General features: G+C 36.5%; 1 protein-coding gene across 1 annotated transcript in view; it reads left to right on the top strand.

Annotated features, from left to right (window-relative positions):
• Positions 1 to 12,610, top strand: part of SEMA3C (semaphorin 3C) — a 196,588-nt gene that overhangs the window by 143,087 nt on the left and 40,891 nt on the right. Inside the window, exon 12 of the mRNA XM_070469942.1 lies at positions 5,471 to 5,693. Within this exon, the coding sequence (XP_070326043.1) occupies positions 5,471 to 5,693 (223 nt within the window). The remainder of the gene's footprint in view (positions 1 to 5,470; positions 5,694 to 12,610) is intronic.

Below are 12,610 nucleotides of genomic sequence, written 5' to 3'. Positions count from 1 at the left end.
GACAAAGGCTTTATTTTATAGTAGCATATGGGCATTATATTTTCTTGAGGTTTCAGTACACATGCTTTCATATATCATAAGGTGAGGGATATGTAAATTGCATCTTATTTATACTTGACAGTTTTATACTGGGCAAACTCACAAGTCCAGATAGTCTGCAAAGGGTAATCAATTTTTGTTCTTGTCACATCATTGTCATTCATTCTTTGTCTTATCTGCAGGATTTAGGCCATGAATCAATGGAAAAAATTAATTATTGACTAAAGGAATTCTTCTGTAATCTTGAAAATAAACTTTTACTGGGAGACTGTTTCCAAGTAAAAAGTTTATTGTGAATATAATATAAAAATCCCACATGGAGAACATTTGAATGAATATAAAATAATTGATTTCAGTTGATTTATTTGGGTTACCTATTTAATAACTGGTCTTCCCAGATGGTTCAGTGGTAACAAATTTGTCTGACAATGCAGGACACCCAGGATACCGAGATGCAGGTTCAATCCCTGGGTCGGGAAGTTCCCCTGGAGGAGGAATTGGTAACCCACTCCAGTATTCTTGCCTGGAAAAGTCCCATGGACAGAGGAACCTGGAGGGCTACAATCCATACAGGTCGCCAAGAGTCGGACACAACTGAGCAACTGAGCACACACAACATTTAGTAGCTATGGTTGTGAGTAACTGAAATATAAGTTTTAGCTAACTTTCAGTTACCATTAAGTAAAACCCAGAAACTAGATGTGTGTAATTTAATAAGCTTATGAAAGTAATTGCTGGCTGGAAATTATAGAAATTGCCTAGTAATCTATGCTAACTTTGAATAATCCTGGAACTTATAAAAACAATACTTGCAAATATTTAATGAGACAGTTCAGGAAACCATCCTTTAAATGGTGTTTTTTGAAGGGCTGGAGCTATTTAAATGGCCCATCATTTGTACTGTCCATGTTTTCATTCATGAAAATTCATGATCCACATGTATCTTCTGGTTGTTGTGTTTCCCTTTCTCCACTTTGTGTGAGAAATGACAGTAGAAAATACCCATAACACTACATTTCTCAGAAGTATGGAACACATTCATCAGTTTAGAATAGACTCACATGGAGTTGTTTGTACTCGTTTGGTCTTTTATTGTAGTTAATTTATAAATATGCATATTTAAATACAATACTTTTGCCTAAAAAACAAGCATATAAACCCTAGATGAAAGTCTTATTAATGGGATAATGAATGAGAAGCTTAGTTTTATTACTTATCTCATTATCTCTCTTTAGTGAAGTCATTTAATTGCTCTTTATGCCTTTCTCAACAAGACAACTATATTTACTGGTCCTATAAAATATTCTAGTAATGTTAACTGGTTAAAGTTAGTCTGAAAATTGCTTTAGGGTGATACAATTCAAATGAGAGAGAGCACATTCATAGTTTGTGGAGACTTATTTGCAAATGTAGGACTGCCTGGCAGTAATGGCCCAGAAGCACTGACATTGTAGGATAGCCATTGCATGTATTTAAACCCAGAGGTTGCCATGTTTTGTTTGGTCCCTAAAGTTGTTTTTCTTTTTGCACTGAACTAACATTAAAATTTTGGCAGTTGTTCAGTCGCTCAGTCCCGTCCAACTCTTTGTGACCCCATGAACTGCAGGACGCCAGCCTTCCCTGTCCTTCACCATGTCCCAGAGTTTTCTCAAATTCATGTCCATTGAGTCAGCAATACCATCCAACCATCTCATCTCCTGTTGTCCCCTTCTCTTCTTGCCTTCTGTCTTTCCCAGTATCAGGATCTTTTCCACTGAGTTGGCTCTTCACATCACATGGCCAGAGTTTTGGAGTTTCAGCTTCAGCATCCATCCTTCCAGTGAAAATTTAGGATTGATTTCCTTTAGGATTGACTGGTTTGATCTCCTTGCAGTCCAAGGGACTCTTAAGACTCTTCTCCAACACCACAGTTCAAAAGCATCAATTCTTTAGCATTCAGCATTCTTTGTGGTCCAACACTCACATCCATTCATGACTACCGGAAAAACCATAGCTTTGACTAGATGGACCTTTGTTGGCAAAGTCATGTCTCTGCTTTTCAACATGCTGTCTGTTTTGATCATAGCTTTTCTTCCAAGGAGCAAGCGTCTTTTAACTTTCCACAGTGATTTTGGACGCCAAGAAAATAAAATCTGTTGCTATTTCTATTTTTTCCAGTTTTTTGAATGTTGAGTTTTAAGCCAGCTTTTTCACTCTCCTCTTTCACCTTCATCAAGAGACTCTTTAGTTTCTCTTTGCATTCTGCCATTTCAGTTCAGTTCAGTCCCTCAGTTGTGTCCGACTCTTTGCGACCCCATGAACCGCAGCACATCAGGCCTCCCTATCCATCACCAACTCCTGGAGTCCACCCAAACCCATGTCCATTGAGTCAGTGATGCCATCCAACAATCTCATCCTCTATCGTCCCCTTCTCCCTCTGCCCTCAATCTTTCCCAGCATCAGGGTCTGTTCAAATGAGTCAGCTTTTCGCATCAGGTGGCCAAAGTATTGGAGTTTCAGCTTCAAAATCAGTCCTACCAATGAACACCCAGAACTGATCTTTAGATGGACTGGTTGGATCTCCTTGCAGTCCAGGGGACTCTCAAGAGTCTTTTCCAACACCACAGTTCAAAATCATCAATTCTTCGGTGCTTAGCTTTCTTTATAGTCCAACTCTCACATCCATACATGACTACTTGAAAAACCATAGCCTTGACTAGACGGACCTTTGTTGGCAAAGTAATGTCTCTGCTTTTTAATGTGCTGTCTAGGTTGGTCATAACTTTCCTTCCAGGAGTAAGTATCTTTTAATTTCATGGCTGCAGTCACCATCTGCAGTGATTTTGGAGCCCAGAAAATAAAGTCTGACACTGTTTCCACTGTCTCCCCATCTATTTGCCATGAAGTGATGAGACCAGATGCCATGATCTTAGTTTTCTGAATGTTGAGCTTAGGGTGATGTTATCTGCATATCTGAGGTAATTGCTTTTTCTCTTGGCAATCTCGATTCCAGCTTGTGCTGCATCCAGTCCAGCGTTTCTCATGATGTACACTGCATAGAAGTTAAATAAGCAGGGTGACAATATACAGCCTTGACGTACTCCCTTTCCTATTTGGAACCAGTCCGTTGTTCCATGTCTGATTCTAACTGTTGCTTCTTGACCTGCATACAGGTTTCTCAGGAGGCAGATAAGGTAATCTGATATTCCCATTACATAAAATTCCATGTTTCTGTTTTCTGTTAAAATTTGACCACACTAGGTTTATATTCCTGCATAGGAGCAGTCACCTAGAAGTAAGTGTTCACTGCCACACTTGAATAAACTGTAATTTTCATTTATTACTGAGTGTATCACATCTTGCTATTCACTACAGATGCTGTACCCATTTCTATTGATCAGGAAGCTTGATTTGTTGCTTTCCTTTCAATTCGTACCTCTCTAAAGAAGATAACAGACTGGTTCCAAATAGGAAAGGGAGAAGACTCTTGAGAGTCCGTTGGACTGCAAGGAGATCCAACCAGTCCATCCTAAAGGAGATCAGTCCTGGGTGTTCATTGGAAGGACTGATGCTGAAGCTGAAACTCCAGTACTTTGGCCACCTCATGTGAAGAGTTGACTCATTTGAAAAGACCCTGATGCTGGGAGGGATTGGGGGCAGGAGGAGAAGGGGACGACAGAAGATGAGATGGCTGGATGGCATCACCGACTCAATGGGCATGAGTTTGAGTAAACTCTAGGAGTTGGTGATGGACAGGGAGGCCTGGCGTGCTGTGATTCATGGGGTCGCAAAGAGTCGGACACAACTGAGTGACTGAACTGAACTGAAAGAAGATAAATGAAAACTAGAGCAGTAGTGCTTTTGTTTAAAAAATTGTATAACCAAGTATTTTTGTTTCCGAAAGTATAGATATTGACAGTGTTTGATAGGGTTAAACAAATATTGTTTTATATGTTAGAAAAGATTATATGTTGCTCATATAACTTGACACTTAGCTCCTATTAGTGCAAGTGTTCAAGTTTCAAGCTTCAGCACCTTCCAGCCTGCCCTTGAGTGTGTCCTGAGGTGACTTGTAAATGGAATCCTCTTCTCAGAAATCCTTGTCATGCTAAAACTGCTGAAACTGTCCTGCAGTCATTTTTAGGTCTCATTATTGCTTTCTCTCTGCCTCTTTATAACTGATGCTCATAATCTTTCCCCTCCTCACCAGAATTAATGCCCCTGTTTCATATAGCTCCTACACCAAAACTGGATGACAGATAGAATAGAATATTTCACTCATTCAACTACTCTGTCAAATATCTAATATTTATCAGCTTTATTATAGGTCTGCGGATAAATTAATGAACAAAACATACCTAGTTGAGAATAATTCACAGCTTACCTTCTAGTGGAAGAAACAGACAATAAAGATACTAACAACAAATATATTACACACAGGTATATAGAGCTGTGAAAACAAAAAAAAAAAATAAAACAAGCTAAGGAAATAAGAGGGTGGAAATGGTATTGGGGAGCAATTTTTATATGTCGTCACCTTAAAGGAAGTTACTTTTGAACTGAGAACTGAATGAGGCAACAGAGAAAACCATGGGATTGTCTGGAGACGAGTAATCCAGGTAGGGAACAGCAAGTGCCAAGGTCCTGGACGGGGAGCTGACTTGAGGCTCAGGAAGAACAAGAACCATGGCCGTGGTGGACGCAATGCAGCCCAGATATTCAGGAGTTTATAGCCATGTTTAGTTGTTGGGATTTTGTTCTGAGAGTAGTGGAAGTTACTGGAGTTTTCCAGAGGGAAATTACCAGGTGTAATGACCATATCCAATCCAACCTCCAACTTCAGAGAGTCCTCTTTGATAGGAAGGGGACCAGATGAAATGAAACTCTTGTGTTAGAGTTCTGATTGAATTTGATAATGATAATCTAATTTATTCTAGCCACTAGCGGCATTAGTGGAGAAGGAAATGCAACTCACTTCAGTATTCTTGCCTGGAGAATTCTATGGACAGAGGAGCCTGGTGGACTACAGTCCACGGGATCGCAAAGAGTCAGACACCACTGAGCAACTGACACACAGCAGCATTAGATTATATCTGCAAGAGCATTTTTTTTTTTCCTAGCAACACTGAATCTGGCACAGGATAAGAAATATAAAAGTGATGGATGAGAAAGGTGATAAGTTATATCATGAACCAAATGACATAAGCTTCACTCTGAAAACAAAGAGGACAGGATACATGGACTTAGCCTATTTAAATGATCAAATTATATATATTGTATGTTTATTTTCTACAGATCGTACTATGTATAATCATGCTGTTTTTTTCTCAATAGGTAGCAAACACACTTAAAACAATTTGAGCTTCTAAGTATCTTGAAAAATAGGTCTCTCGATTATTATTAACAAAGTTACAATTGTATTAACTTAGTCCTTTTAAAAATATTTTTTTAGTGCCCAGGAGGAGCATTTACACCCAATATGCGAACCACGAAGGAGTTCCCGGATGATGTTGTCACTTTTATTCGGAACCACCCCCTCATGTACAATTCCATCTACCCAATACATAGAAGGCCCTTGATTGTTCGTATAGGCACTGACTATAAGTACACAAAAATAGCTGTGGATCGAGTGAATGCTGCTGATGGTACATACAATGTCCTGTTTCTTGGAACAGGTAAGTATTTTAGCTAAAACTACTTTTAATATGTAGTAAAAGAGCATAGTTGTTGAGGGCATAATATTGAAATCAGAAAAACTCCAGTGTTTGCTTCTGTCTGACTCTTAGGTGTTAAGTGTCCCTGTGTTTCAGTTTCTGCATCTGTAAAATGGAGTTAAAATAAATTACTTTATGGGATTGTTGGGAGGAACCAATGGCTTAATAGTAACATATGTAAAGCACCTTAAACAGTTCCTAGCATGTAATATGGTGAAATAAGATAATGAAATAAATGAGGGGATGGGAATTTTTAAGCATGAGTGTTCCCTCAGCTAAAACAAATTCTGTGACCTCTTCACAAACACATGGAGCCATCTATGCTTTCCTGCCATCTCTACGACATTTATCAATTACATCTTTTTTTTTACTTTTTAAAAATTTATTTTTTAACTGAAGAATAATTGCTTTATGGGGTTTTGTTGTTTTCTGTCAGACATCAACATGAATCAGTCATAAGTTTACATTTGTAACATCAACTTAATATCAATTACATTATTACAAACTTTATTCTTCCATTTCATTGTCCCCTGAACCTTGGCTTAGCAAACTTATGCAAGCATATGAAGTCATGCCTGTATGTTCACCTACCTCTACCTCTGTTGTACTGCTGATTTTGCCAAGGTCTTCAGTCTTCTCATGATATGAAAGCCCAAAATCCTTTAACCATTAAAATACCTCCACACCCTTGTACCATTTGATATTGTAGAATCACTCTTTACTTGTTGCTTTAGCCACAAGTCACATAATTTCCTTTATCTTCGACAGTTCCCTCTCAGTTCCTTCATTAGTCTGGCTTCCATCTCCCCATGAGTGTACGTATTTACTGAGGTTCTATCCATAGTCCTCTTCTTTTTACATATTCCTTGGCCATCTCATTCACTCATTTGGTTTTAATTAGTCTGTGCAAACAAATCCCAGTTGGTATCTCTAGTCCTTGCAATCTCATGAGTTCAGTGTTAGTATTTACAATTTATTATTAGGTAACAGAAGTTGTGTGACCCATTAATGTTTCAAACAGCATGCTTCAAACTCAGTTTATTCACTTATAAGACTGTTTAACCAATGCTTAATCTAGTTTCCCATGTTTGTATTCATTGCTACACGTTCCTCTCAAGGTTCTATTTCTCCTTGATGTGTCATTCTCTCTAGATATATTGCAGTTCTTGGTAAACTCAGTAAATATTTGTCAAGTTGAACTGAAAATCGTACCTATATCCATTGCTTTTCATACAGTGAAATGAATTCATAACTGATTGTAAAAACTAATCTTTGTTTGCTTACAAACTGTGTTTTCAAGAGATGTTTTCTCCATATAAATAACTACAATCTTTTAGCCTTGATTCAGATCATTCACTGTGGAGTTTGCATTTTAAAAAAACCTTTTTTTCCAGAATTGGTCGTTTATAGAGTTATACCTGTCCCTAATGTCTCATAGTACTTAGGAAAAAATGACTGTTTCTTATTTTCCTTTTGAAGCCAGTCTTAGGGGTGGGCCCTTTTTCCAGTTTTATTGAGATATAATTGACATACATCACTGTACAAATTTAAGGTGCACAGCATAATGGCTTGACTTATATATATTGTGAAATGATAATTGCAGTAACTTTAAGTATCCATCATATCATATAGATACAGTAAAAAGAAAGAAAAAGTATATCTTTCCTTCTGATGAGAACTGTTAGGATTTACTCTCTTAACAACTTTTATATGTATCATACAGCAGTATAATTATAGTGCATCCCATAACTGTACAGGTGTATATTATATCCCAGGTACTTATGTATCTTATAACTGGAAGTTTGTACCTTTTGATTGCCTTCATTTAATTCTTCCTCTCTCCACCTCTGGTAATGAATGTGGTTTTTCATTTTGTTTTTGCTTTTTTCTTCCATATATAAGTGAGAGCTTAGCATAATGTCATCAGGTTCCATCCATGTTGTCACAAATGGCAAAATTTCATTCTTTTTATGGCAGAATAATATTCTGTTGTGTTTTAAAGCACAATTATTTTTATTTTTTAAAAAATAAATTTTGAATGAGGTATAGTTGCTTTACCTTTTAGTGTTGTTAGTTTCTACCGTGTAGCAAAATAAATCAGCCGTACATACACATATGTCTCCTCCCTTTTGGATTTCTCCTCCATTCAGGTCACCACAGTCAGTACATTAAGTAGAGTTCCCTGGGAAGAATGGGAAATGGAGATTGAGGCATATACCCTATTGATACTATTTTGTATAAACGACATATCTGTAAACAGACAGGTTGTTTCTGTGTCTTGTCTATTGTGAATAATGCCACAGTGAACATGGAGGTGCAGATATATTCTGCTGTTAGTGCTTTTGTTTCTTAAAGTTGGGCTTTGATGTCACATTCAGATTGTTTTGTCATGAAAGTCTACATAAGATACACAGGTTTCATGGATGGAATTTTCTAGTCTTTAAAAATTGTCCAACAATGTTTATTTAGATAGAAAGCAGTAAGAAAGAAACATGCCTTTGCACAAGTTCTTTGACTTTTCTTACTATACAAGTATCTGGCACCTTTACTCGGACATTTTTATATTGGTATTTAAACACTTGTGTCATTTTCAAAAACGGTATTTAGGCATATGTTTTTAATTGTAGTGGGAAGCTCCACTAATCACTGCTTACAAAGCCACATTAGTCTCTTGAAGATTGTATTCAAATAGGAAAATTCATGCTGAGAAATGCCTCTGCCAAGAGCGTCTTTCTGGATAGATGGTAACTCACATAACCATTGAACCTAATCCTCATGGTTATATCAGATCACATTGTAATTTTTTAAAAGTGATTTCAACTTACCTGAAACTCTAACAAACAGTATATTGTTATGAAATATTTTCTACCTGAGTAGATCTTGAATTTCTGGTGAAATTTCTTTAAAAGAAAGTTCTCTATGTTTGTTTGCTACTGAAAGTGAATAAAATAGCCTTTTCTGATAGAAGTAGGGAGAATCATGGTTCACTATTCCCAGAATTTCCTAACTTTCTGTATCTAAATGCCTTAGGAAGGATTATAGTATGTCTTTTGTGTTGTCAAATCCCCAAGTACCAAACAGTCCTTTAGTTGTTATAAATAAGTAATGATGCTTCAATTATTGCCACAATTAAGCAAGCTTCTCTTCATGGCTTCCCTTTTCTCTGGACCTTCATGGAGAATTAAAGGGAATTTGATGAAGATATTGGTTGTCAAAAAGTTGCCATAGGAAAAACTTATGTGGCAGGTCACTGGAATGCAAACAGGATATCTTGTAACTGTATCCACTTTGAATAGGAATGATTTGTAGTTCACAGAATCTCTATGGTAGTTGTGCAGGCTGAATGCTCAGTAACTGTTACACTTAGTCTATTACAGTTTACTACTTTGGCTGAGGTTGAGAGGCTGGTATTCTGGCCTTCTACTCTTCTAGGACTGCCTCATTACTTTTTGTGTACTGTGAGCTGCCAAAATAAACAAACACATACATAGGTGCATGTATAAGTCAATAAATGCAATGAATGGAGGGAGGAAGGGAGGGAGAAAGAAAGAAAAGTAAATTTTTCCCTGTCATCTTTTATTTGTTAGTTTGCATTATCAATGTCTAGTCTGTGGGTGAGATAGCCCACAGCCTGCTGCAAATATGGTCTATAAGCTAAGAATGATTTGCATTTTTTAATGACTGAAAGAAAAATGGCAAGAAGAGTATTACATGAGCAGTGAAAATTGTAAGATTTTTAGATTTCAGTGCCCACAAAAAAGTTTTATTAGAACACAGCCACATCCATTCATTTACATTTGTCTGTGGCTGAGTTTGTGCCACAAAAGAGTTGAGTACTTGCCAAAGAGACCACTCAGCCCATAGAGCCTAAATTATTTATTATTTGACCTTTAACAGAAAAAGTTTGATGACTTTTGTTTAATAACTGTATAATTGTAGAAAAATTGACTTCTAAAAGAAGCTATTGTCTAGGATATAGCTAAAATACAATAATTTATAATGATGCTTTGTATAAAAACATCTTTTTTAATCTTGAGTAAAAAATGTCTTGTTATATCTATTAAAATTTAAACTAGAAACCATGTTACTTGATTATTTTCCAGTTCATTACTGATACTATGCCCGTAACAAGGAAAACAGGTTGAAACAATGTATTTTAAAGTCAGTGCTTTTTAAAATCTGGTAGTATTATTTGATATTTTGTAGAATTTGGGGTTTGAGATTTTTTTTGTTGTTTTTGAGATTAATTTTTAGTGCTAAGATGATGGATATTTTTATGTTCCTTAGTCTCTTTTTTCAGTCTTTAGGAAAGACTATAAAATAGCAGACAAGTATTCTCATAGGATTAACATTTCTGTTTTAACTTTGCTACCTACTGCTTATATCATGGCTATTTGTTCAAAGTTGACTATAAAGTACAGTGAAGAGATTTGCCTGTTTTCCTTTTGCCTCCAGAGTTATGAAAATAGTTAAGTGTCTGGGTCAAGTTTAGACACATTTGTCAAATGTACATTTTTAGCACTAAATATGAATCAGAATGACATGTGGTTTCTGATGAAAGAGAGAGTATTCTTGTGAATGGATGTTAGAGGTTTGGGATGATTTAATGCCATTATGATTTTTTTAATGTATGGTCGATACATTTAGTGCTTTGCCAAAATTCTTACATAGTATGTGCTGTTTCATGCCTCATACTAGCTTCTGTTTAACTGGATGATTACTAAGTTTGACTGTTGGCTCCAGTAAGTCCTTTGAAAATGTGGAGATTTGAAGTGTGTGCCACATATGTGACTAAAGCCTTAATATGTTTGCCTCGCAGCATTACAGGATCACTGCCTTTATAGTAACTAACCAGTTCTGACAGTCACATCTTTTGAAATGTACACCTAATGAACTGCAGAACTAGGCATTTTGATTTTTACAGAACTCCCGAAACTAAAAACACCCAAGATGTAAAATTTGACAGATGGAGCCATGCATTTGCCTTCAGAAAAGACGACCATCAGTTGTAAACTGTGCGATAATGTCTAGACTTCCCCTTTGCTTAGAAGAAAGGAACAAATCCCTTTAGAAGGCACTGGTTTTTAATAACATTGTGGTTCACTGCTTTCCAAAGCAGAATCTAGAAACATCTGAGAGTTTACCAAGGACTCCATAGGGATTGTCACAGTAGGAAATACTAATAGAACAGAGTGGAATGATGACTGAATTGAAAGGGGAAAGATGATAAATTATGGTGTGATGACTGCTTGATCATGTTGAAGAGTAGTAAAGGCAATATGTGAAGAGAAAAATATGCAAGAGAGCCCAGATAGTGATTGTTAATCCAGAGACAAATGTTCTTATTTAATTTTTACTTTAAAAAACAGTTTACTAAGAATAAATACATGATAATTGCTGAAAATATTTTTCAAAAAGCATAATTCTTTTCCTTTAAGCTACTTTTCAGAGATACATTCTATTAAAGGTAGTGTGAAATCTCACATAATCATTATACAAATTTTGGTGTTGCTAGTTTGCCCGAATTACTCATTTATCTCTTTAATATGCTGCTACTTATGCAAATAAGTACACTTTTTCAAGTTTTTGAACTATTTTATTACTAGTATAGTGATGCTAATTAAGGTTATTTACAATGCTTATCTTTTGCCAGGTATGTTATTGAATCTCATCCAAACCTTGTAGTTACCCTGTGAGGAACTGTGAGAATGTAAACTCCATTGAGAGCAAGGATATTTGTCTGATTTATTCATTGGCACATCCTCAGAATAGCACATCACTCGAAGTTGTTACTCAGTAAATATTCTTTGAATGAATGAGTGAATGAGTTGCACTTATCCTCCACCATGTTTATACTGAAGCTCAGATAACTGAAGATCACATTGATATTGAGTGTATGATACAACTGGAATATAACCTTTTGGTATCTGATTTCATATCGTGAGCATTTATCCTCTTCAAGTTAATTTCCTCATCTACTATCACCACCTTATTCACCTTTTATGAAGATAGGGTAATTTCATTTTGTTGTTGTTTAGTCACTAGGTCGTGTCACTCTTTTGCAACCCCAGTGGACTGTAGCCTGCCAGGCTCCTCTGTCCATGGGATTTCTCAGGCAAGAATACTGGAGTGGGTAGCCATTCTCCAGGTGATCTTCCCAACCCAGGGATCAAACCCGCATCTTCTGCATTTCAGGCAGATTCTCCTACTGCTGAGCCACCAGGGAAGCCCCCGTTGTCTCATTTTACTGTGAATTAAATGTTTCCTTCACGTATGTCAGGAGATACTGCTGATGTGTTGACATTCAACATTAGCTCAGCACTGCTTTGTTAGAGTTACATCACTCACTTTGCCCATCCACACATTGTCACCAAGTCGTACGTGTGAAAGAGATACGTCTTACAATGTGACAGAGAAAACCTGGATTTGTATGTGAATCAACCAGTTAACCTGTGAATCTTGTATCTTTTTATGTCAGCTGCTATATATTTAGGGTTGAAGGAGGTAATATTTTGGGGGGAGAGGAGAGTACTGAAATGGAAGAGTAATTCATCTCACTTTTTGATGTATTACTAAATCTTTGTGCATTTTAAAATTTGTGCCTTTCAGCAGATGAGATGGCAGTGATATGCTCTTTATTACTGGTGCTTATACCATTTATTCACTAATATAAAACATCTGCAAGCAAACCTGTATCCTGTATGTTGCCTTCATTTTAACCCTCACTCTTTCATGAATGTAAGAAAATTTTCTAACCCAAAGATATTAACTTATAAAGTCTTTTGTCTGTGTTTTAATAAAAAATAATCACACTATGTTCTTTTTCCTGATGCATTGCCAAGTTTCCCTGAAGCAGACTTAGCAGACTTTGTCCCTTG

This window comes from Odocoileus virginianus, chromosome 1 (assembly GCF_023699985.2).
Source record: "Odocoileus virginianus isolate 20LAN1187 ecotype Illinois chromosome 1, Ovbor_1.2, whole genome shotgun sequence".
In the NCBI taxonomy this organism is placed as follows: domain Eukaryota; kingdom Metazoa; phylum Chordata; class Mammalia; order Artiodactyla; family Cervidae; genus Odocoileus; species Odocoileus virginianus.
The sequence above is the reverse complement of the archived record's forward strand: the minus strand, read 5'-3'. Positions and strand labels throughout refer to the sequence as shown.